At 39.0% G+C, this 27,101-nt stretch overlaps 1 protein-coding gene across 1 annotated transcript; it reads right to left on the minus strand.

Annotated features, from left to right (window-relative positions):
• Positions 1 to 9,641: 9,641 nt before the first annotated feature.
• LOC110716021 lies at positions 9,642 to 11,112 on the minus strand. Its single transcript, XM_021894654.1, has 3 exons — positions 11,095 to 11,112; positions 10,859 to 11,002; positions 9,642 to 10,610 (listed from the first exon to the last, which is right to left on the minus strand). The coding sequence occupies exons 1-3, from the start codon at positions 11,110 to 11,112 to the stop codon at positions 9,642 to 9,644; spliced, it is 1,131 nt and encodes a 376-aa protein (XP_021750346.1).
• Between the last annotated feature and the right edge of the window lie 15,989 nt (positions 11,113 to 27,101).

A 27,101-nucleotide genomic window follows, 5' to 3' on the forward strand; every position in this document is an offset into this window, starting at 1 on the left:
AGATTAAAATCATATTTATGCTAATTTTGGATTACGAACTTCGATTTTGACCCAAAAATAGTGAATTTTGGGTGGAATCGACGTTCTAAATCAAACTTTACCCACTTTGTGATTAAAAATGGCCTTTCAGGAGCCAAAATCCATCCACCAAGTGGTTTTTCGGGGGGATTTTTTTGGTTTGGAACGGAATTTTTTAATTCTTTAAACCTTTATTAATTATAGCATGCAATTGTTGGATTATGTGTTTGATTATACCATTAATCTTCTGGAATCTTAACCCTTATTAAGCATGTTTATGAAGTCAAAATTGGTGCTTAATTTGGTTAGCTCTTATTTTCTCATAAACTTGCAATGTCACATTTTTGCAAAATTATTGCTTGAAGTGTGAATGTTTATGGTGAATATGTATTTTTGAAGCCCCTAAAATGTTAAAGATTCAATCTTTAATTGTTTATTTGGTTGGATCTTAACTTGCTAAAATCCATAATGAACTAATTTTTGGTTTTAAACATTTTAAGTTGATTAAAATCTTAAATGTTCATACTTGTGCTTGAAATATTATCATTCTTCATATTGGAAGATTATAATATTCAAATGTGCATAAATAAGTGTTGGATAAATTTTTCATTGGATGATTATTTATTTTTTCAACAATTTTTGTCAAATCTCATTATTAATTTCTGTTGGTTAAATTAATTATGAGAATAGCCATCAATTTTTGTAGCATCAAGTTGTACCAAACATAATTTAAAGAATGGTTCTTGAATTAATTTTGGTTTGTGCAATAAAATTGAATTTAATTAAGTTGGACTTGTTTTATTTTCAATATTGCTTAATATTGGTTCTAAAATAAATTTACAATTAATTTTAAAGTCACACACAAAAATTGGAATGAAATTCCTAGGCATAAGCACGTGAAACAAGGCACCAAGCCTCGAGCACCACCCTCGGCTAGCAGGGCTGCTTGCTTAGCTCGCATGTTGCTGCCGAAGGAGTGCACCGTGCTGGTGCGTGAGTGTGTGAGAGCAACAACAGCTTGGTGCGGGAGGACGTGCGTGTGAGGGAGTACCATGGCGCGGAATCAACAGCTAGCATTAGCAGCCTTGCGCACCATGGAGTACGGGCTGCTAGGCAGCGCCCATCAGCAGCTCGGTAGGCAAGGTCAGGGCTGCTAGGCAGCGCTCAGCACTTGCGTGCGCACGAGGGCTGGGGCTAGGGCTGCTAGCCTTGGTCAGCTCGAGACACCTTTTTTGTCTCGTTTTTATTTTGCGATTTTGGGTTTTAATTAAAACGAGTCTAGGCCTCGGTTTTTCCTAGCACTTGCAAAATTATTTGGAAAATTTTGCCCCGGCTTAATTAATTTTTTTAAAGTTGGATGTGGAATTTTTTGGGAGCTTCATTAATCGTTTTAAGCTATTATTATTGCGTTAATTCACATTATCGGTTAACAACTTTGACTAATTTTAATTAGGCGCGTTAATTAGGTTTAACCACCTAAATTAGTTACTAGTTTGCACGTGTTTTGCATTATTGCTTATTTTATTTTGTAAAATGCTTGCGCCATTCACTTTAGAAGTGAGTGGATGAATGAAATAGATATTCTAATGTAGGTTTTACAAAATGGCAACTAGTGGGGCCCGACTAGGATAGTAGATACGGATTGCGTACCGTTTTGTATTTTTGTAAATCTAAATACGGACTATGTGCCGTTGAGTATTTTTGTACCTTTATTTAGATTAGTTCTAGTCTTACTAGTAGTTGCACATTTGGTGGTGATGTCTCGAAGATGGCGTTTCTAAGAGTACAGAGCCAAGATGATGCAATGAATGCCCTTGAAGATTTGGAGATTCAAGTTTCAAGGGGTCATGCTAGTTGCCAAATGCATCTTTATTTATGCCTTATATATTTTGCATATATATATAATTGCGATATTAGATGCATGTTTAGGATTTTGAATGTTGAATGATTAATTTAGTTCACTTAAATCAACCAACATAGAAACCCTAAGTCCCAAAGAATATTGAGTTAAATATGTCATTCCAAAATGACACTTGCGGAACTGAAGAGAATAGTAATGGGCTATGCCAAAGCAAGGCATTACTATTTTCCTAGGAAAGTAAGGTATGTTGGTGGGCTTGCTAAACTAAGGCATCATATACACATTAGTTTTGGTTAAACTCAACGATATCAATAAGGAGTCCTTAGATGTCGTGGCAAAGGAGGTAATCGTCAAGGAAGCATTGGATGCGACGATTTATCAAAGCAAGAATAGCTTAGAGATATTAGCAATTAGATTTCTTACCTTAAAATATTAAGTGTTAAGATAAGCCAAATCATGCTTAATCACTTATTGATTTTTGAGATATTGGAATCATTTTATCCTCGTCTAATTGGGACAAATTTATAAATGTGTGAATAGAACTTTAATAAGTTAATTAAAATTGCTTGTTTGCATGTATTTCAATGCTTATTATGTTATCTTGATAAATGGTTATACTTTGCACTTATATTTGTAGAATTCTGAATCAAATTATACTGTTTCCAACGATTGGTAAAAGGAAATCTTTTGAGAATGGTTCTCAAGGAAAGAAGAGGCATTTCTAAAATACAACTTCTCATAAATGACTTTTATGGCTAAGTCCGAAAAGAAGGTTAGACATCATTTATTCAAAATACTAGGTAGTTTTGATAAACATGAAGTATTGAGTTGAAAACTCAAATTGTCAATAGTTGACAACCAACATATCTTTTCATTTTATACACTAATGATTAGAACTCATTGATGTAGTAATTCAAGTACGAATTAAAGGAAAAGATGGAATATTGTTTTACGGCGCATTAGATGCTTAATTATGCCTAACAAAGTATAAAAGTCAATACATTTAAAAGAATTGGTTCTTAAAGTTATGAGATGATGTATGATAAGAAATATGGGAAACAAGGAACAAAGGAAAGGAATTCAAGATTTCAATTCTACCTAAGAGTTCATGTTATCGTAGTTAAACTTAGCAACTTATCTTCACAAGTATTAGATATTGTTTGAGAGTTTCACTTTCAAAGTGACCTCAAAAGAAATGAAGTTAAGCTAAGTTATTAACTTACAAGCTTGGAATGAAGCAAGTAGGTGCTACATCCGCTGTCAGGTCATCTAATTTGTTTAAAGACCTTTTAAAGCTAAGGCTGGAACAAATAATAGTTATTGTATTCCATAATCAGCAAATGTTCCGTTTACACACCAAAAGACTCACATTCAAAGTATAAGAACAATAGTTGTTGGTTTAATTTGAATGGCAAGGTTGTCCAGGCCATGAGTTAAGGATGTTTCATTATAAAGAAACATTTTCCTAACGTAAACTCACAAGGTTCAAGTCATGGACATGATTTGTGTTTCGTCTATCTTTAGCAATGTCACATAAATAAGAACATACCCAAGGCTCTATTGGATAGACTCTTGAAAGTTAATCGATTTGGAATCGTTCTAAGGCAAGCAAGTCTTACTTGTTGAAATTGACAAAGAAAGGAGCTATTGTGCTTGGTATAGACAATTGACTCCGAAAGCTAAAGAGGATTCCATTACTTCAACATTTTCACAAGAATTTGAAAGAATATGACTATATTCATCAAATGTGAACAAACTGAATCTTGAGTAGCTCAAAAGTTCAGTGAAGTATAGAATCGACTTGGCAAGATATCGAAACGTCTAGATTAGATCAATTGATGTTTGCTTGAGCCAAGAGTGATCATATCAAGGTTATGAAATTGGAAATTCATAATTAGCTCAACAAATAATATAGTATGTCTTGACGGAGACCTCGATGCCATTTGGAAATGATTCGAATGATGATGGATCACATCCCTTCCTATAAAGTTCCTAAATGTTTGCACAAATGATTAGTATTACATTAAAAAAAAATCGAAGCTAAGAAAGGACACCATATTTAGTTATGTATAAAAATAGTTTCTAGTGTCTTTTCAAGTATATGTCTAGGGCTCTTTTAAATCACCTTGAAACTTAGTGTTTGATGCAATTACCCCGTATAGGTATAAAATTCACCAAAGGCTTGGATTGAATTCTATAAATCTATGAAGTTAGAAATAAACCTAAGATTTACAAGCATACTATTTACTATTGGATGGTAAGGGAATAGAGTCTTGTAAATTTGCTACGACAAATCCAAATTCCGAATACTGGTTAGAGGCCATAAAATCCCAAAAAGACTCCATGTTTGAAAATCATGTTTGAAACTTGATTAATTTGCATGAAGGGTAAAGACTCATCGATCGCAAATAAGTTTTCAAGGAGAAAACTAACAAATATGGAAATGTATATGCATACATAGCTAGTTTGGTTGAAAAGGTTATAATTAAATTCACGGCGTTGATTTAATAAAACCTATTCATTAATCGGAATGCTTAAGCCTTTTCGTGATTATTCTAGCAAAATTGCGCATATGTAATATAGTAAAATAGATATCGAAACCGCCTTCCTAAAAATGGGATTTTGGAAGAGACTATGGGTATAGTCTAAGGGTTTTGTAAATCTAAATAATGCTAGATTTGAAAGCAAGCTCAAGAAATCCATTGGTGGATTAAGAGAAGCATTGCATGTAGGAACTGGAATGTGTTTTCTCATAAAGTTAGAAAAAGGTTTGGCTTATGGAGAAACATAGAAATTCTTATAGATAATAAGTTTAGTGGGAGCAAAATTCAATTTTGTAAAGGTCCAACAAGAAGTTTACGAACTCTGTTGTGAAATGACTATCAAATGCTAAATGTTTAGATTTGAAAGTATTTTCGACAATGGACCAAGGTAAGGCGATAATTAGTACATAGTGGGAATTAAGATCTATTGGATAGACTTAATAAAATGTTTGAACGAGTAAATAAATTTACCGTGTTAAACATGAAGGACTTAAAAAGTTTTTGACCAATATGTATAAAACTAAGTAATTGTCTAAACTAAGTATAAGCTAGGAAAATACTAAGTCAAACAAGAAAGACTCTAGTAGAGACTTTCAACCGTATCATGTAGCAAACTGTTTAGCAAGACTTAATGAAACTGGATGAGCTAAATGTCGCATGAATGGGATGAAATTGGGAATATTTCAGCAATTGAATCCATCATGTATGCTACAATATGAAATCGTCACATGACCTGCATGCTTAGAGCATGACAAGTATAAAATACCAATAAACTTGAATCTAAGCAATGGATCTTTAGATTATGATCAAGAACATACAAAGTTCTTAATTAAGTAAAAGGATGAGTTCTTGATGCATGGAAACAAATATAATTTGAGTATTGGTGTTGCAAGCACAACCTCAGCAAGGATTAGATCCTTGATGAGGAAGCCATTTATAAGCACGAGGTTAAGGCGCATCGTGGCTTAAGAATGGCAACATGAACTTATGTCCATGTATATTGTGAGAAAATTTAAGGTAAATTTCTATAATCACAAATCATTAGGGTATCCAAATCATTGTGAGCTAGTTGAAGTAAAATCCAAGCAAAGCATCATTAGAAAATCTACTAAAGTATATGTTGAGAACATTGTTGCCTTAGAGGCAATGATAAGGATGTTAAATGGATAGCTTGTTGTTGAACTTTGATGATTGTAGGTTGTCAAGTTGAAGGTCTCAAATCACGAAAATGAGTGGGAGCCATCACTTGGGCAATAAATCCTATATCACATGTAATCCATAACACACTCAAATTTTATCATCTTATTATGAAAGTGTTCGATAATGAAGATGCTAAGATTTGCAAAGTAATGATAACTAAACCTATACAATAAGTGAACCACAACATTCACAATTTCATAAAAGAAATCAAGAATATTAGATATGGGCATGATTTTATAAATGTTTTGTTAAGAGTATTAGTCTGAAAACATTTGGGGAAAACCATTTATCATAAGATGAAACGTTGAAAAGTTTCATAGTGGAATAAAATTGCTTACTAATAATTCCACAAACTATTTAGTTGTGGTGTAGAATTAAATAATGAGTCCATTCGATTTGACGATATTCAAAATAGGGTATCAAGACAATGTCTTGGATAAAGTAACACCTATTAAGTGAACGTTGAATATCATATCGAAACTACCGGTAATCGAGGTCATTTGAAAGTTGGACGATTAATGACTGCGTGAGATTACTGTGTAGTATGATTTATATCACTGTTTCTTGTGCTACAAGGACAAGAATGTCATACATCATTTGCACAGATATAACTTTGGAACTGTACCGGATCGACCTATGAGAATACTTTAAGAGATTTAATAATTGTCATAAGTATATTAATCATTATGGCTATCGGAACCTCTTTCCTCAACCATGAGTATTGTAAGTTCTCTTGTTTGAGTACTAGTCCGTTTTGATGTTGTTAAACGTCTGCCGTACAAGGGAATTATAAAGGCAACACTCGGGTGGCTAGGGCCTCTTAGTAAGGGAAGCTAACAATTCAAGACTGAGAATGTCCCCCTATTAACAGTAGGGTACATGTCTTTGTTGTTTACAAGGCTTCTCGAAGAGCGAAACTATGAAAATGCATGGTCGTTCTCAGATGAATTTTAGAAATCATCTGCTTATTGACATTCGAACTCGGAAATCGAGAAACACTTCTGGACGTAATAAGATTGACGATGAATCTTACCTTATAGTTCATGAAGAGACATTAAGTGACATAGGAAACAGGCTATACACAATAAGCACACTTGTCCGGAAGGACAAGTGGAAGATTGAAAGGAATGGTGTCCTTCGAACAAGTGTATTATTCCGATAGAGGGTTCGAAATTAATTAGGAAAGCTAATTATTCAGTGAGGTCAAGTGATTGGAATGCCTAGCTTGAGGCCGCTTCTGATCAGTAATATTAATGTATAATTAATATGACAGCTTGATCTTCCCTGAACCCTTCGAGTCAGACCCAATCATGTTACCAAACCGAAGCGACGAATTAATCCGAAGGATTAAATGAGTCAATAGAGATTTTATGAACTAAGACGTCAAATTTCGAGCTTAGAGCGTCAAAAGTCAAGTCGAATTTAGGAATCGACTAGACGGAAAAATCAGTCAAACAACAAGTCAACGTACACGAAAATCCTAGCCTCGCAATGGCCTAGCCATACGAGAGCTAGGTAGGCTAGCATGGCTAGCCGAGGTTCATACCGTAAGGCCAGCACTAGCCACAAGCTGAGCTTGGTGCGCTCACGCAAAAGCTAGGATTTCTTGCCGAGTGCGTGGCACTAACACTAGGCCACCAACAGCCATGCAAGGTGCAGCATGCTAGGCAGCCTAATGCTGTCGCAAGCTCGCGCCGGCATGGCCTGCTAGTAGCACGCAGCAGCCCGCTAGCTAGCGAGGCTTGCTGGTGCTTGCGGGCAAGGCCGTTGGGCTTGCGGTAAGCCGGCCAGCAGCACATAGCAGCCCTGATAGCTAGCGGTGGGCTTGCAGTGCGTGCAGGCCGGCCCAGCCAAAGCCACAAAGGCCTTGACCATTCCTTGTTGCCTAAGGATATTGACCGGTCTTGCTTTATTGTGATTGGTGGGTTTGGTGGCTTGGGGAACAAGGAGGTCATGTGGGTTGTCCTTGTGGTCCTCACCTACTCCCTTACTCACCTTATGCCACTTGTTATTTGTTGATTGCCTTGCCATTTTTATATAAGGATAAATTGGATTTTAACACCACACAAATGCCTGAAAATGTTTTTTAACACCCCCCCAAAAAAAAAACTTTTATTTGAACACCACCAAAAATTTTAAAAATTGGAAGTTACCACCAGAATCTTGTCTCCGTTAACAGAATTGTTAGTGGTGCCTACTCCAACGGATATTTTTTTATAAACTCTGTATATGTGCACGATTTTTGCACGAATCTTCCCCAATTATCCCCTTTTGTAACGAAATCTTTCTTCGAATTGAGTAAAATCAGATTGCATTGCATATCAAAAACCATAACCAGTGAATCATTGTTTGATTTTTGAGAAGAGGAAGAAATTGAAGCTGCTGAAACAGGTATGTGTGTTCTTACGATGACAACGAATAATGTGTAATCAAATTTAGGATATATAGTTCGTTTGTTTGTTAATTAAAGTTTAAATTGATTACGTTTACTATTTACAATTATTTTGTACTGCAATTGATGGTTGGATTGTGTTATGTTTGTATGTAATTTCCCAATTACAAAATTAGGGTTCCTCACAAATTGAAATTGGGGCTTTTCGTATTAGGTGATTAAAATTGAAAATTGTTGCTGACAATGTTAATTCGTTAGTGTACAAATCTATAAATGTGATTGTTGATCTAAAATTGATGCAGATTATGTCGTTTATTAGCTCTTCCCCTTCTAAGGAAAAAAATGCCAGTGTGGTGTGCCAATGGCCAAGCTCACTAGCTAGACAAGGGAGAATCCAGGCAGGAAGTTTATATCATGTAAGTTTTATGACCCAATCACAGAAACAAGGGGCTGCAAAGCTTTCGAATGGGTTGATCAACCTGATGGAACAGATTTGCAAACAGGGGTTATCAACAACCTGTTGTTGGATAAGAAGCTGCTAAAGGGTGAAGTTAATGAATTGAAAAGGGAAGTTGATGAAATCAGTGGCCAAAGGAGGTGCCTACTTAATGAAGTTGATAGTTTGAAGATGAGATGCAAGGCCTTGCACGCTGACAGGAAGAGAATGAACAGGGAGGGCAATGCGAGGAAGATGTCTTCAATCAACTATTTTGGTTGGGTGGGCATGGCCATTTGTATTGGTTTGTCAATGGTTGTAGTTTTTCTAATGGTTAGGGGTGTTTAATAGTAAGTTGTATGTAGTATTTGATAATTTATTGTAATGACTTTGGTTTTAGTGTTATATATATGAAAAATTATGAGTGTTGTTGTAGTGATAAATATCCAATATATATGTATCTGACACAACCTCTTTATCTCTTGATTAAGCTCATAAATTGAAAATGTTTAAACTTGCACTTATGCACATATTAAGCACTTCATGAAAACTTCAAGTTGACAAAAGAAAACATTGCAAATCTACATTGAAAATGGATTAAAGTACTTCAAGTGCAGGTTGCCAAAAGAACCTTACTTGAACCTGTTTTAATGGAAATCAAAGCCATGAAAAAGCTACAATAATGTATCCAATTGTTTAAATGGCAATCAAGGCCATAACAGACACAATGTTATATTACACAGAGACAATGTTTTATAACCAATCAGGAGTACATCACTAGGTGAGGTTTAACTTGCTAAAGGTTTGCAGCTTGGACCTTGTAACAACACCTGTTTGGAGTGGTTGTTGAACTGTGAGTGGTGCAGGCTGACTTGAGGAAGGCTGCCTTGAGGAAGGTTGACTTGAGGAAGGCTGACTTGAGGTAGGTTGACTTGAGCTTGGCTGCCTGGACTGTGACTGTGTTTGCTTGCTTAATGGCAGGCAACCTTCTTGCTCTTGAGGAAACTTCTTGTTTGCTATGTTGTTTGGTCCTGCCCCAATTGCACTCTATGACATGGATGTAAAATAAAAAAGTCAGTGAAAAAACGTACATATATATAAAACCAAATGGGATTTGGTGTTATGATTGTGTCACCTTTTTTGTAGCCCTAACCTCTTTCTTCTTCCTCTCCTCCACTATCCAAGGAGTGTTCAAGGGGGTCTGCCTGCTGACTTTATCAGCTCTATTGCTGGTGCAGCAGGTCCTTTGCAGGTCTTGGCATAATGCCCAAATCCCCCACAATTGCTACGTTGCTTCTTCCTCTTTATTCTTGCTTGAACCCCTGCAGTAGAACATTCTCCTAGCTCAAGCTTCCTTTTTTTGTTCTTAGGTCTCCCAGGCTGCACCTTAACAGAAGGAGGTAGTGGTTCCCTTATTTTGACTCTCTCCCAGTGCTTGGGACCAGGCATTGGTTGGACAGCTGGTTTATAAGCATCCCTGTATGTGTCCATGGAATAGTATGGGTCAATATATGCCTCTATGTCACCCCTCACATCCAACATGCATGCATAAGCATGAACACAGGGAATGCTAGTAAGTTCCCAATGGTAACATGTGCAGGTCTCCTTATCCAAATAAACCAAGACTTGGTCATCCTTCAGCTGCACCTCAAAGGTATTCCCTCTTGATGGTTGCACCACACAGGACCTAGCCACAAAGTCTATCCTAGCCAGAACATGCCTCACATATGGCACTAAGTTGTGTGTAATTTCTTTTGAATCCTCCCATTTTTCATTATTCCTGTTCATTATATACCTTCTCATCCATTCCATTTGGGTGAGAATAGGTTTATCTATGGCATGCCTAATCACTGTATTGAAAGTCTCACACATGTTGTTCACCAACATGTTGGACTTGCAGTTTGGTGTAAATGCATGTCTACACCAATGACTGGTAGGAATGTTGGCTAAATAGTCATATGCCTCTTCATCAAGGAATTTGATAGACTCCATGGCAATTTTATGCTCAAACTGACAATATGCAATGACATACCAGTTCAGAACAACATGTATAAAAGCAGGACATTTATAACAGATACAGACAAATGCAGACAGAAGCATGAACCAATACTCAGACAATATAAGTAAACATGCAGACAAGACAAGTAACCGTGCATACCACTATTCAGGTAAAATGAAGCATATAAAAGCAGGACATTTACAACAGATGAAGACAAATGCAGACAGAAGCATGAACCAATATTCAGACAAGATAAGTAACTATGTATTTATTGTGGCACAAGCAAACCAATTTACTGTAGCCCAAGACAAACGCAGACAGAAGCATGAAGCATATATAAGCATTTATGTTTTCATGTTAAATGAAGCATATAAAAGCATTTATGTTTTCAAAAAGCAAACCAACTTACATAAGTGGTAGCCCTGGCTGCTCTCCAAAATAGCTCCTTGAAGGTTGATCCAATGTAGTTGAGCTTGAAGTTAGCCCAAATATGCCTAACACATAACCTTTGTTCTGCTTTGGGAATAACATCAGCCATTGCTTTAATCAAACCCTACCAAATGCAGACAAAAGCAAAGTCAAAAGCCATACACATGGAAACTTAAAAATTGAACCTAAATACTAAAAAGGGAAACAAAAGCATACCTTCTGCCTATCAGACATGATGGTTAGCCCAGCTCCTTAATCATGTGTGAACATTGCCATAAGGGATTCCATGAACCAACCCCAAGTTTCCTGGTTTTCTATCTCCACTGTAGCCCAAGGTAGGGGAAATAAGTTGTTATTCCCATCCTTAGCCACTGCCACCAGAATTTGCTCAGGAAAGGCACCTTTGAGGTGACAACCATCCAACCCCTATTATTGGCCTACAACCTTTTGTAAAGCCATTTCTCAGTGGCCTTAAACAGATGAACATTCTCATGAACAAGGGTGGCTCTGGGCTATTAATACCATCAACAACAATATTGCACCCAGAACCAGGGTTGTACTTCATCACAGCTTTCCCATAATCCCACACCCTTGCATACTGCTCCCTAGCTGAACCAAATATGATCAGTTTTTCCCTACACCTAGATAACCATGCCTTATAATAACTCACTTCAATTCCTAAATCATTCAAAATCCTAGCCCTAATCTCCTTAATTCTCCAACCTGGGTTACTCCTAAACTCTTCTAAACCTCTCTGCTATATATTCAGCAGTAAGCATCTTGTTCTTCTTCACTCTGAAACAGGTGTAGTCTAATATCAAGGTTTTTATTTGCCAAGTTTGCTGCTTCACCAGTTTTGATGCAAACACCTTGAAATGACACTTTACTCCCCCACACATGTACAAGCAGGCATTCTACAGGTGTAGTTATTGAACTCACATGCACATATATACCTACACTGAATTATAATCCTTTTACCATCATTATGAAAATAGTAGAACTCATACATGTTTTCAATGGCATGAAGTCTTAAGGCCCTCCTTAAGACTGAAGAATTGCTGAATTTCTGATTTAACTTCAACTAGATTGGGTTGTCAAAGTCCACAGCAGCATTAAACCATGGAGCAGAGTCCTCTTCCTCATCAGATCCACACAAACTTCTTGAATCATCTGAATCACCACTAGTCTCTGGATTCACCTTCAGTTTTCCAACATCCAAGTCATCCCTCAACTCTGCCCTCTTATCTATACCAACGCCCATATCTATTTCACTCCCCAAACCTTTCCTAAGGCTCTTGTTCACCTTTTCCAAGATCTCCTTTGACCCTTCAATATACCATTCCTCATCCCCTTCATCATATTCTTCTTCACCAGGTTCCCAATCTTGGCTCTCATCACTCAAATCAGAACTTGAATAACCAGATCCTTCACCTCCATCATCTTCCTCATCATCAAACCTCAAGACTTTAAGCCTTAGCTAAGGCTTTCCCTTTCAACTTCACCTCTGTATTTGCAAAACTAGAAGCTCCTACTTCTGCTACCTTCTCTTTCCCTTTCTTTGTGAGAAATATATCCCTAGGTGGACTCTCCTCCCTATGTTTAGTGTCTACCTTCTTAAACCTAGGGCTCCTCCTAACACTCACAGTAGTTGAACTTCCTACTTTCTTGCCCTTTTTTATTTGTCTTTGGTGGATTGGGTTGGGCCTCCTTTATGGGCTTAGTAGGAGCTTCTGCTGTTACAAAGACTTCAACACACCCCTTTGCATTTACTGTCTCTAAAAGGCCCTTAACCTCTTCAATGTTAACTAGTTCCCTTTTCCCAGTGTTAAAGGTTTTCCCCTTCTGCCTATACCAACACCTGTAATGCATAGGCACGGCTATATCACCACTAACAAAACCATGAATTGCAGCTGTTCTAATCAAATGCACATCCACCTTAGAAACCTGGACTTTCCTCTTCCAGTAACACCAACCACCACACCAACACAGCAGTTGTCTCTCTTTGCTAACTCTTTTAGGGACAAAATCACCTCCCACCCTAAGGTAGATGTCAACCATACTATCATTGTCACCCATTAACTACCATATTAAAAGCCATGTATCAATACATGCACATTACGAATAAACAACACAAGTACCAAACATACCGTATAAAGCTCCAATTCCAACATTCATAAACAATTGAAACCCAATTTAGGTGCTCAGTAACATAAGTTAAATTAATAAACAAATCACACATGCACAATTAAAAAACAATAAACCACTTTTTTAATCTCTAATTGCAATTAAGCACTCCAATTAACCTAAGTCGCATGCATATTCAATTGCAGAAATTGATTTTTTAAGGGTTTTCTACTCTGTTTCCAAAATTGACCCTAATTTAGCCCAATATTGCAATTTTGACATCAATAAAGCACCAGTAACAGACGAAATTGCTATCAAAAGTCAAAAAAACAAAAAATTACCTTCGTTGCTGTCAGATTTCCACCAACTTTGGCCCTTTTTCTAGTCGATGAAGATTGGTGACGAAACACTGCTGACCTAATCTTCACCAATGTTGACAGCTCCCTCCTACACTGCACTCCTCAGCACACAATTTAGGTTACAATGCGAAATCAATGGTGGTTCAGAGAGAATTCAATGAAGATGGTTGGTGAGAATTCAATGAAGGAAGAAGGTTCGTGTTTTGGCGGTTTTGCTGGGTGAAAAGTTGGAGTTAAAACCAAAATTGTGGGACCCACGTCATTTTTCCATCACAGAAACTGTTAACTGGTGGTAACTTCCAATTTTTAAAATTTTTGGTGGTGTTAAAATAAATGTTTTTTTTTGGGGGGTGTTAAAAAACATTTTCAGACATTTGTGTGGTGTTAACTTCCAATTTATCCTTAATTTAGTTTAGAATTAAATTAATTCTTTCTTTTGGCATTTTACAAACTATCCCACATTGAAAGATGATAGGAAATCTAGGGGACATTTCCCTATAAATACCAATCATTGGGTATTGGGATTTTCACTTAAGTTGGTTGATGGGCGTTAGAACGGTCGTACATTCCACACTCAATAAAACACATTTATTAACAAACACCTTACAAACCAAGCATAATGACAAGTAAGAGTTCGGTCCACAAGGAACAGGATATGATTGCCAAAGATCTTTACACTTAAGCTAACTCGAAGTCAATTGGTGAATAGGGGTTCGTCAAGAAGACAAACAAACTATGGTTCTAAATCAATGAATTAAAGATACTAGGGAATGAGATCCACTCAACCAAGGCAAATAGGCAAACGGGGAGTAAAATAGACAAGATATAACAAGGACTATATGTAAAATCAACCTCATGCAATTAGAAAACAACTCACACTACTAAACTTAGATTCCTCATTAGTTTAGCAATAGATGATACATAATCAAATTACAATAAGTAATGACGTACTCAATTTACACTTCCATGTCAAATTAGGCATATCATACTATCAAGCTCCTTAGTCAAGGGTAGCTAAACCTATCATGAGGAACTAACAAGCAATCTCATATAATCAATTTAATTGCAATACAAACATCAATGCTTCTCCCACATTTGCATAGTTAACCCAAAAGGTCGAGCTTCACCCAACCCCTAGCAAGAAAACTACTCACAACTCATGTTTATCAACATGCAATCAAGAATTAGGGTTCTAAATACTTCAATAATTGGGGAAAAGTGGTTAACAATTGAAATAACTATCATCCAATAACAAATTACCAAGAACTAAGAAGATTTAAATAACATGCAAATACCAAATGAAATCTGAAATTAAAAGGAAGAAGGTTGGAGAAATTACTAATTGAAGCTTCAAATGTTGAATACAAATTGCCAAACTTTGAGAATAATTCTTGAATTTAACTAATACAATGATTTGATTTGATGAAAACTAAGCTAAATTAATCCTAAGGAATGTTTCAAACTAAGAGAGATTTCTGAAAACTAGGCTACTGTCTTTCTTCTCCCCTCTTTCTTAAACGATCTCAAAAGGACCTTAAATAGTCCGTACAAAATTGGCTGAGATCGGGAAAAGGTCCGACCGAACTCTGGGTAAGTTCGGTTGGACTCAGGGTAGGTTCGGTCGAACCCTGTGTAGGTTCGGTCGAACCTCCCTGATCCTTGTTTGGTCGAACTTTTGAGGTTCGACCTCTCCTGCAAAATTGCTGAAAACAGGTTTGACACTGCTTTCACTGCACCCTGGAGGTTCGGTCGAACTTTTGAAAAGTTTGACCACACCAAGGTTCGACCGGACCTTTCAGAGGTTCGGCCACACCTCCTCTTGCACTTCCTTTTCTTGCTTCCTCTCCTTCCCTTTTGCTCCTCTTGCCTTTGTCCATGGCTTCCATGCTTGGCCAAGGGGCCTCCCACCGTGCAAAGGACCGTCACGGAACCTGCAGAAGATACTAAAGTTCACGAGAGCATGGGGATGATAAAATAATGCATAAAGATTATCAAAATAAGCATTACTTTTCATCAACACAAAAAGAAGCCATAAGAGGATAATGAGGTGGAAAAACCTAAGAAAAATAAGAGGAAAAAGACCTAAATACTACCCCTAAGAGTGACATAAATGTCACTCATCAAACTCCCCCACGCTAAGCCTTTGCTCGCCCTCGAGCAAAGCAAAGGAAAAAGAACAAGGGAGAAAGAATTAGTTATTCAAACATGCAAGGAACAAAAGAAAAACCGAAATTGCTTTTAGCAAAAGCAACAAGCCATTTAAACCCCAAGGTCGCCGATGAGGACGAGTTGTGATCTCGTGAGGGTTTCCAGAGAGCATACCCCACAACTCTTACAAAATTGCGTTCAAGACAAACCAAAAACAAGGGAAAGAGAAACAACAAATCCAACACAAATCATAGCCAAATCGAGCTTTTGGAGATAACAAACATGAATGAGTGTCAAACTTTCTGAGTAGTAGAAGTGAGCATGCAAGGGGATGCCAAAAGTTGATTGAAGGATAAGTTATGCTAAGCATAGAGAACTCAAACATGCACCACTCCCCCCCGCATTCCATAAAATCTTACCGCGTTCCCTCATCTAGATTCAAATCCGCCCTTGGAGATAGCATCAAGTGACTCCTCGAAGGAGCCGGAACAAAGATAAAACACTGCAAAATAGGGGAACCCGACATCTCACCAAGTCATGCCTTCTCCATATGCTTGAGTTCCAGCTCCCTCCACCGATTAGTGACTCAACCAACCTAGGTCAACAGGGCATTGAAAGGGTTATAACGATGGCTAGGGGGTAAGGGTGTGGAGGAATTTGGAAATTGGTGCTTAGCCTAACCGTGAAGCAAAGGGTGATCAAGCCTCTTTTTAAAAATCAATCATCAACCAATTTTCAAACTACGTTGCCACAATCTTGAACTATAATGCCAAACACTTTTGAGCTTTCGCTTTCCTCTTACATCTTCATTCATCAACCCTTCGTTTGTCACATTCTCTCTTTCTTTTTTTTATTTTTTTTATTTTTTATTTTTTTTTAGCTTCAAAGGCTTTTTCTAGGATTTACATTTGCTTTTCTTGAACATATATTCACAAAAACACTGCTTCACTTTTCAAGTAGAACCATTCCCTTCCAAATTTCAAATCAAAACTACAATAAGCCCTCATGGCTTGAGCTTCACGATTCTAAGGGTGAAAGTAAAACAAAAGGGCCATGGGCTTGCAATGTGCTATAATCAAGGAGGGGAAGATTCAACATGGTAAGGGCAAATGCAACCCAAAAATACAAAAGAAAAAAAAAAACTAATACTAGAAAACAAAAATAGTCACCGAATGAAGAATGCCTTTGTCATTCGTAGGTTAGTTCGGTCTCGATCTCGGGAGCCAGACGCCAAGTTCTAGATCTAAACATGCCTTGGTGAGGATCCTACGCCGCTCATACAAGTAATGTTGGAGGCTTGAACAATAAAGCTCACATCGGGTTACAAAAACCATCTCTAGGGCTTCAAATCCCCTAATGAGAGCAACACCTTCTTACCACAAACAAGTGAATTTGGGTTCGATGGGCCTAACGAGTTCTAGAACAACTACCTTAGCATGAACATGTCCCAGAGTCAACCAATGGCAATCCCGAAGCATGCAAACTTATAACACTCAAGAAGCAAAGCATTCAAACACACGAGTCAACATTATTATGCTCGAAATGAAAATGAAACAACTAAGCTTTTCGTGGTTTGCCATGAATAAAAAGGAAAATCTTTTTCACTTTTTTTTTTTTTTTTTTTTTTTAATGCAAGGAGTACAAGAGAGATAAGAGGCTAGTAAACATATAATTCTCAATCGACAAACAAAGATCGTTCGGCATCAATACCAACGATCACCAGATTCCGAGGAATCAAATGCAAACAACCTCGAACAATCAACTCCATTCTAGTCTAAACTAACTATGCACACAAGGAAAAATAAAGGAAAGTAGGGAAAGATCTCACCAAATGCTGCTTGAAATAGAACACAAGGCAAAATTGCGATCTCACCAAGGTTTCCGGAGCTTGAGTTGCTCCTTATCCCATCATTTTGTGCTTCCGTTTTCAAGCTACAAGGAAAGTGAGCCAAAAGAAAAGAAACACTACAACTATACAAAGAAAAGTTAGTGAACAAAAGGAAAAGACTAGAATTATAAACAAAAGAAAAAGATTGACAAAAAGCTATCTACAAAATTTGGATTTAGGGATTTGGATTTTGAGATTTGGATTATGGGATCAAGAGAGAAGAGGGAAAAACAACTTCAATTTTTTTTTTTTTTTATTTTTTATTTTTTTATTTTTTTTTTTTAATGGTTCATAACATCATCATCATAAGAATATTACCAACCAAAAATCATCTCTAACTACAATAAATTCATTATCCGTGATGGTTCTCCATATGCACAAGCTACCATCCTAGCACACTACCCTCCTATGTACACTTCAACCAAAAGGAACATCCTCCCCCACGCTAGTCTTTTGCACGTCTCGAGCAAAAGGAATAGGCATGAAAGTCCGGGGGGGGGGGGGGAAATGGAGGGAGAGAACCCTCATTGGGGGTTTATATCCTCCCGTTCCTTAGGGGGGTTCATGAAATCAAACCCCGGGCGATCCATGGATGGATGGAAAGGTTGGTTAAAGTGCTCATAGGGCCACCCTTGGGTACCCCAACCACCATCAAAAGGATTCGGGGTTGATGGACTTGCCGGATCATAGACGTAGTCACACCCACCCGGCCGATAAGGGTTGTATGGTGGGGTACCAACACGTTGGGATGGGTCGATAGGACCTTCCCAATAAGCATAGGTGTTGGGGGAGGGGTTGTTAGGGTCATAGGTGTCCCAATGTGGAACTGGACCCTCTTGAGGCGGGTGGTAGGGATAGTTAACATAGGGCGTTTAATGCCCGCTTGCACAAGACTATCATAGTTCATCCTTGCGTAGTACCCCCATTGTTCAATAGAAGCCTGATTATCAAAACGAATACCATCGAGGGTACTACGCAGGGCACTCATATCAAAAGGAGAAGAGGAAGAAGAAGAAGATGTCTCACCTCCCCCACTAGGGGGGGGGGAAATTATGCTCCACTTGGTAGACCGGTTGAGGGTGAGGGATTGCACCGCGGGCTTGTTTTTTCCTTAATTCATCGGGGATGAATTTTCGCGCAATCTTCCACCTTAGCGGGTTGGAAGGGTCTACCGAAGTGTGAGGAGGATCCGGGAGGACACACCATTCTTCTCCATTATCTACCAAGAGGATAAATTTGCGATTCTGGGTGGAGTAGTTGATGAAGCGTTGGTTGCGGAGAGCAACAATAGAAAGAGCATAAGGAGGGTAGCCAACGGCCTCTTCTTCTTTGTTTTGGAGCACATGGGGGAGCAAATCAATTTGGTCCTTGTAAGCTCCACCATTCAAAGAAAGGGAAATGAGGGTGATCATGCCCCCATGTGTATCTCATCACCAAGCCGCCCATCTCGAGTGTCCAACAATCTCGAGATAAAAGTGGTGGAGCATTTGAACTTTAAACGCTGAGGATTGTCGGCCAAGAAAAGGCAAGCTACCTCATCTTTCACCATAGAGCCGAGGTTTGCCTTGAAGAATGCGGCATACTGAAGGAGTCGGGCAAAGTATCTCAAAGCAATATGGATGATGTTGTTGACCTTTGCGGTGTTAGTGCGAAAGATGGGCTTGGTGGAGATGCTCTGCCACCATTCTTGTTCATTATAGGGAATGCGACACATTGAGGTCATATCGGAAGGTCGATGCATCCCGGTTGCTTGCCAATGGAAGATCTCATTGAGCTCACTCTCGGTTAGGGAATGGTCTTCGTTGAACATACGAAAGTGAAGAATAATTTGAGATTCATTCCCTTCATCATCTTCTTCAATGACTTCCTTGCGGAGGGAAGCAAGGAACTCCAATGTGACACGCTCATAGGTGTGAGCGTGGAGGTCAATGAACTCGCCCCAACCAAAGTTTTGTGCGAGCCGGACTACTTCATCCATGATGCCAAGCTTTCTTAAGGTGTTCCCGCAGAAGAACCTTGTAGATCGAATGGGACGGTCTATGAGGGTTTTATAGACATCCCAAAAGTGTTTGTTTGGAGCGATGATGCCATGATCATAGATGCCGGGTGGAGGAGGAAAATTTGACGATGAAGATTCACCCGTCCTCTTCCTCTTGGACTTGCTTTTGCCAAAAAGATGCATTGTGAATCTACAAAAATCGCCAAGAATTAACATTAGGAAGATTCAAGCCAAAAGGGGGCACAAGAAGCTCGTCGAGATTAAAAGTGTGTGCAATGAGAGTAAAAGCCATGAGTTGTGAAATAGATGTAGACGGTAGCAACAATACAATTCAAGGCATTAATGGACACTTATAAACCAAGGCATGAGCTAAAAATCCTATGGCAATCGAATGCAAATCCTAAGAAAACCTAGGCGAAAATGGGCATGACGTCCCCTAAAATTCATGAAATCCACTCAAAACTCATCGAAATCAAACCGAGAACAATGAGTAATAGTCACAAAATTCCATCCAACTCAAGAATTTCTCAATCAAAATGTAGCATGAACAACCTAGTGAAAGATTAACACATTCAAGCAAACAAATTGAAATCATGAAAACCCAAGTCATACATGCATATTCATCATGAAATAAGTTCTACTAATAACAACCAACCAATTACAACAAGGAAATCCCAATAACCATTTAAATCAAACAAGTCATGACTAACAATATCAATTATACCACATATCATACTTGAACATGTAAAACATGGTAAAACAAAGAGAAATTGAAGAAATGAGCTTGCAAAAGCTAGTATAACCATACCACAATTGATTGGAAGTAAGTAGAAATCAAGAAGTTTCAAGTCACTCAAACCCTAGAAATTGTGGAAAAATTTAAGGAGTGATTTTTATGGGAGATTGTAGGAATTGAGTAGTGGATGTAAATGAAGTGAGGAGGGAAAAAGATAGGAGTGATTTTTATGGAGATTTGAGGTTGAAGGAGGGGTGACTATGGAGTATTAGGGTGAGAAGGAGAAGAAAAGGGAGAGGGAGAGCCGAATGTAAGAAGTAAGAGTGAGAAAGCAGCGGCTCAAACCTTTTAATTCTGGGCAAGCTCGAAAAAGGTTCGGTCGGACCTTATGAGGTTCGGTCGGACCATAATAAGTTCGACCAAACTTTTTAAAAGTTCGGTCGAACTTTTGGATTTTCCAGAAACTGCCAGAATTCAGCCTAATTTGATTTCCAGAACAGGAGCGGCCGAACTGTATGAAGGTTCGGTCGGACCAGCATAGGTTCGACCAAACTTATGAAAAGTTCGGTCGAACTCTTTGATTTTCCAGAATTCGACAGTTTTTAGCCCATTTTGAGTTCTAGGGGAGGAGCGGCCGAACTCTTAGGTGGTTCGGTCAAACTTTTGCAAAGTTCGGCCGAACCTTGTTGCAGTTTGGTCGAATACCCCTAAATCCCTCTATCTGAAAATTTGCACAAAACTTCCCCTCAAGACACACTAAAATACAACACAATCATGCCTAAGGTATATGGAAAATGCATTCCTTTTTAAGGCAAGACAAACAAGAATACCAACACAAACCAAATACACGCAAAACCATCAATCCAAAGTTGTGAAAGAAGAAAAGAAAACATCAAGCAAATAGAATAGAGGAGGGTTAGAAACTCGGGTTGCCTCCCGGATGCGCTTCTTTAACGTCACTAGCTTGACGTACTTCACACATTCAAGAGATGAGATTGCATTGCATTGACTCAATCAAACCAACATGAGCATCCTCATAATAAAGCTTGAGGCGATGCCCATTGACCTTGAATGACCTCGATCCATCCAAATCATTTAGCTCAACTGCTCCATGGGGGAACATCTCCTTAACGGTGAATGGACCACTCCACCTTGACATGAGCTTTCCGGGAAACAATTTCATCCTTGAATTGTAAAGCAACACCTTATCTCCAACATTGAAGGTCTTCTTTTCAATTTGTCGGTCATGCCACTCCTTTGACCGGGTTTTGTACAAGCTTGCACAATCATAAGCATCCATCCGTAGTTCCTCTAACTCATGCAAGTCTAGCCACCTTTGTTCACCCGCACTCGCCAAATCAAAGTTGATCTTTTTGATAGCCCATTGAGCACGGTGTTCAAGTTCAACCGGAAGGTGACAAGACTTACCATATACAAGCCGGTAGGGGGTAGTGCCGATGGGGGTTTTGAAAGCGGTTCTATAGGCCCAAAGGGCATCATCTAGCTTGTCCGACCAATCTTTCCTATTCCTAGCCACTGTTTTCTCAAGAATTACCTTGATTTGGCGATTGGAAACCTCCGCTTGCCCACTTGTTTGTGGGTGATAAGTCGTTCCAAAGCGTTGATGGACCCCATTCTTTCTTAGCATCTTTTGAAACACATTATGAATAAAATGAGAACCATTATCGCTAACCACTGCTCTAGGGATCCCAAATCTTGGAAATATCACCTTTTTGAACATCTTCATCACTACCTTGTGGTCATTAGTTGGGGAGGCAATGGCTTCAACCCATTTAGAAACATAATCAACCGCCACAAGGATGTATTGATTTCCATTAGATGAGGGAAAAGGTCCCATGAAATCAATGCCCCACACATCAAACACCTCAAGTTCAAGAATCGGTTGTTGAGGCATTTCATTTCTCTTCGAAACATTACCGGTTCTTTGGCAAGAGTCACATGTTTTCACAAATCCCCATGAATCTTTGAAGATTTGAGGCCACCATAACTCGCTTTGTAATACTTTGAAGGCTGTTTTGTTGGCACCCATGTGCCCTCCACAAGGATCGGAGTGTCACATCTTCAAAACGCTCTTCACTTCATCATTTGGCAGACATCTACGGAGTAAACCATCTACTCCTCTTTTGAAAAGGATCGGATTATCCCATATGTAATGCCTTGCTTCCCTTTTCAACTTCTTCTTCTGGTTCCTTGAAGCATTTGGAGGAAACTCCCCACAAGCCAAATAGTTCACCAAATCCGCAAACCAAGGAAGATCTTTCTCGGCCAACAAGTAAAGCACATCATCTTTTAACTCATCACAAATTGGGACCCCATCGTCATTATCTTGCACGTTCTCTAACCGGGATAGATGATCCGCAACCACATTTTCGGCCCCCTTTTTGTCCCGAATCTCTACATCGAATTGTTGAAGTGATAGCACCCAACGAAGAAGACGAGGCTTGGACTCTTTCTTTGCCACAAGGTACCTAATAGACGCATGATCAGTGTAGACAATAGTTTTGGAACCAATGAGGTAGTTCCAAAACTTCTCAAAAGCATGAACCACGGCAAGAAATTCTTTCTCTGTTGTGGTGTAGTTCCGTTGAGCTTCATTCAAGGTCTTAGACATGTAGTAAATCACGTGAAGCCTCTTCTCTACCCTTTGCCCCAATACACCTCCAATCGCAACATCACTTGCATCGCACATAAGCTCAAATGGCAAATCCCATCTTGGCCCTTGCACAATTGGGGTTGAGATTAAAGCCTCCTTTAATTTGTTGAAAGCTTGGAGACACTCTTCATCAAAAATAAAGATGGCATCTTTTTGAAGAAGAGCATTTAGGGGTCTAGCAATTTGTGAGAAATCCTTGATGAATCTCCTATAGAATCCGGCATGCCCCAAAAATGACCTTACTCCTCTCACATTGATTGGTGGGGGAAGCTTTTCTATCACTTCAACTTTGGCCTTGTCAACCTCAATCCCTTTGTTTGAAATCTTGTGACCAAGGACAATTCCCTCTTCCACCATAAAGTGGAATTTCTCCCAATTCAAAACCAAATTGACCTTCTCACATCTTGTCAAGCACTTGCCCAAGTTGGACAAACAATCCTCGAACGAAAGGCCCCCTACCGAGAAATCATCCATGAAAATTTCCATTTCGGCTTCAAGCATGTCCCCAAAAATACTCATCATGCATCTTTGGAAGGTTGCCGGTGCGTTGCAAAGCCCGAAGGGCATCCTCCTGTATGCAAAGGTTCCATAGGGACAAGTAAAAGTTGTTTTCTCTTGGTCATCCGGGTTTATAGGGATTTTGAAAGAAACCCGAATAACCATCAAGAAAGCAATAATACTTGTGCTTGGTTAGTCTTTCAAGCATTTGGTCGATAAAAGGGAGAGGAAAATGATCCTTGTTGGTGGATGCATTTAGACGTCTATAGTCTATGCACATCCTCCAACCAGTCACCGTTCTAGTTGAAATGAGATTACCATTCTCATTTTCAACTACGGTCATTCCTCCCTTTTTAGGGACCACATGAACGGGGGAAACCCATCTAGAACTTGAAATTGGGAAGATGATGCCGGCATCAAGGAGTTTTGGTGATTTCCTTCTTCAACACCTCCCCCATTTGAGGATTGAGTTTCCTTTGCCTCTCAATGGAAGGCTTAGCACCCTCCTCAAGTGTTATGTGGTGCATACATAAAGCGGGGCTAATACCTTTGAGGTTATCTATGGTATAGCCTAAAGCACCTTGGTGATCTCTCAAAACACCACATAACATTTGAGTTTGGCACTCGTTCAAAAGAAGAATTCACAATAACCGAAAAAGTTGAATTGGGGCCCAGAAACTCATACCTTAGGTGTGATGGTAGAGGTTTCAACTCTACCATTGGAAACCCTTACCTTCTGTTGAGATAGCTACTTCTAATTCATCATGTGTTGTGATTCCCATGGCACACTTGCTCATTGCTTGATTCCGTACTTCCTTCAAGAATCTCTTCATACAATGCCATCTCTTTGCTTTGGTCACCTATCTTTTCCTTGTTCAAAAGGACATTATCAAGGGCATCGTTAGTAGTGAGCAAGTGCTCATGCATAGAAGTTACAATAGAATCAATAGTATCAATCATCATGCAATTATCAAGACTAGAGCTTGGATATTTCATACTCTCATTCAAATCAAATTCTATCACCTCATCTCCTACTTTTAGTGAAATTTTAGCACTTTGAACATCTATTAAAGCACCCGAAGTAGCAAGAAAAGGTCTTCCTAGAATTATTGGAATGTTAACATCTTCATCCATCTCTAACAAAACAAAATCCACCGGGATTAACAAACTTCCCCACCCTTAGAGGAACATCCTCTACCTTACCCTTTGGGAATTTAATAGAGCGATCGGCCAATTGAAGGGTGATGTTGGTGGGTAGAAGTTCCCTATCCCAAGTCTTTGGTATATACCGAGTATGGCATTAGGCTAAAACTAGCCCCTAGGTCACACAAAGCATTATCAATTTGCATCTTGTATATTGCACATGGGATAGAAAAGTTACCGGGATCTTTTAACTTTGGTGGCATCTTATTCATGATAATAGCACTACAATTCTCGGTGAGATTCACCGTTTCCACCACATCACACTTTCTCCTTCCACTCAAAATATCTTTTAAAAACCTAGCATAGTTAGGCATTTGCTTGATAGCATCGGTAAAAGGGATTGAAAGGTGAATTTGCTTCAGTGTTTCAAGGAATTTTCCGAATTGCACATCTAATTTGTGTCTCACAAATTTATGGGGATATGGAAGTCTTTGCAATTGTTTGGTTTCTTTTTCACTCTCTTTTTCTCTTCTCTCTTTCTCAAATTCTTTTTCTTTCTCACATTCTTTCTCCTTTTCATTCTCATGGTTTTGCTCTCTCTCTTGTTCAAAATCACTTTTAAAGGGAGGCTCACTCATGTTCACTTTCTCATTGTTTTCCTTAGGGACTCTCTCTTCCAACACTTTCCCACTCCTAGTTGATATAGCATTCACCGGTTTCTTGGGGTCAAGTCCTTGGGGTGGAAGTTTAGAAGTGCTAGCTCCCTCTTTTAAAGCATTGGCCAATTGAGAAATTTGTGTTTCAAGCATTTTGTTATGGGTCATTACTTCACTAAATTCTTTTCACTTGAGGCCATGAAAGAATTGAACATTTTAGTTTGATTTTCCATCATTTCCTCCAAGCTAGACCTACTATGTGGTGCTTGTGCATAGTGGTTGTCTTGGGAAGCCCTATTACCTCTAGCATTCGAATTGGACGTATTTTGATTAGAAGAAACTCTATTATTATTGTTGTTCCAATTGTTCCGATTATTAGAGTTTCCCCCTTGGTGAAATTGCCCTTGATTCCCATAGTTTCCTTGATTATTATGATTATGGTTACCATAACCACCTTGTTGGTTGTAGTTACCTTGGGGATTTTGGTCCCTTTGGTTCCTACTTCCCCATTGATTTTGATTATGGTAATCGTAATCATTTCCTCTTTGGTTATAGGAATTCCCCCCTTGTTCTCTTCTATTTGGTGGTAAGTATCTTTGATTGTCATTCCTATGTCTATTATCATAAGACAAGGCATTGACTTGTTCATTTTCATTTTCATTACCATCTTCGTATTGGGGTTGGGGTTGGAAATCATAATTACAAGAAGAGGTATCATGGTCATAAGACCCACAATTTTCACAAAACAAACATCCATGAGGCATGTTATTAGAAGTAGAGGGAGAAGAGTTAGAATTCATACCTCTCCCCTTAGATTGGGAGGGATGCTCTTGTGTTGAACTAGAGGTCTCTAGTTTTGCCTTAATGGACGTCATCTCCTTTCCAAGGTTGGCGATTTGGGAGGTCAAATTGTTGATGGCATTAAGGTGATCAACGGAGTAAACCGCATTTCCTCCCTTGTTTAGAGAATCTCTCTCTCCTTCTTGCCAATCCATGTGGTGCCTCACCACATCCTCAATTATCTCTATGACTTGCTCCTCCGTCTTGTTCATAATCGGGCCACCCGCTCCTGCATCCAAGCTAGTCTTTCCTTGTGGGCTCAAGCCCCCATAGAAAATTTGAAGCACTTGATATGACGGAATGCCATGATGAGGGCACTCCCTTTGATATTCCTTGTATCGTTCCCATGCTTCATAAATGGTTTCACTAGCTTTTTGACGGAAACCTTGGATCAAAGCTCTTGCCTCGGCCGTCTTCTTTTGGGAATAGAATCTTCCTAAGAAAGCCGTGGTGACCTCGTCCCAAGTTCTCAAGGAGTTAGGCCTCACCTCCTTCTCAAGCCATTCAAGAGCTCTTCCTATCAAAGAAAAAGGAAACAACTTTAGTCTCACAAACTCTTGAGTTACCCCATTTACCTTGATCGTGTTACAATATTTTTCGAACTCGTTCAAGTGTGCAAGAGGGCTCTCATGTTTTGCTCCACTATATTGCCTCCTTTCAATCAAATTAATCATTGCGGGCCGAATCTCGAAGTCATTGGCTTGAGTAACGGGTGGAGCAATGCCGCTTGAAGCTCTATAAGCTCCCGGAGTTCCCAACTCCTTTAAAGGTCTTTGAGGTGGTGGTTTCCGCGTCACCCATTTGATCTCGATCCTCCTCGAAATTGGTCTCTCTAGCTGGGGGAGTAGTAAACGGCCTAGAACCGGCTCTTTTTCTCCTTCTATAAGTTTGCTCAATCTCGGGATCGTAAGGTACCAAGATCCTGTTATGAGTTCTGCGCATACACTCTCAACAAACGCAATTAGTACCAAGGCTACAAGTGTAGCCAAAAAGAGACAATCTTTTTGAAATTTTTTTTATGGTGAACTAGACTCAAGTAATCAATTAGCTATCAACAACACGTTCCCCGGCAAACGGCGCCATTTTTGATGGGCGTTAGAACGGTCGTACATTCCACACTCAATCAAACACATTTATTAACAAACACCTTACAAACCA

This window comes from Chenopodium quinoa, unplaced genomic scaffold (genome assembly GCF_001683475.1).
Source record: "Chenopodium quinoa cultivar QQ74 unplaced genomic scaffold, ASM168347v1, whole genome shotgun sequence".
NCBI classification, from domain to species: Eukaryota; Viridiplantae; Streptophyta; class Magnoliopsida; order Caryophyllales; family Amaranthaceae; genus Chenopodium; species Chenopodium quinoa.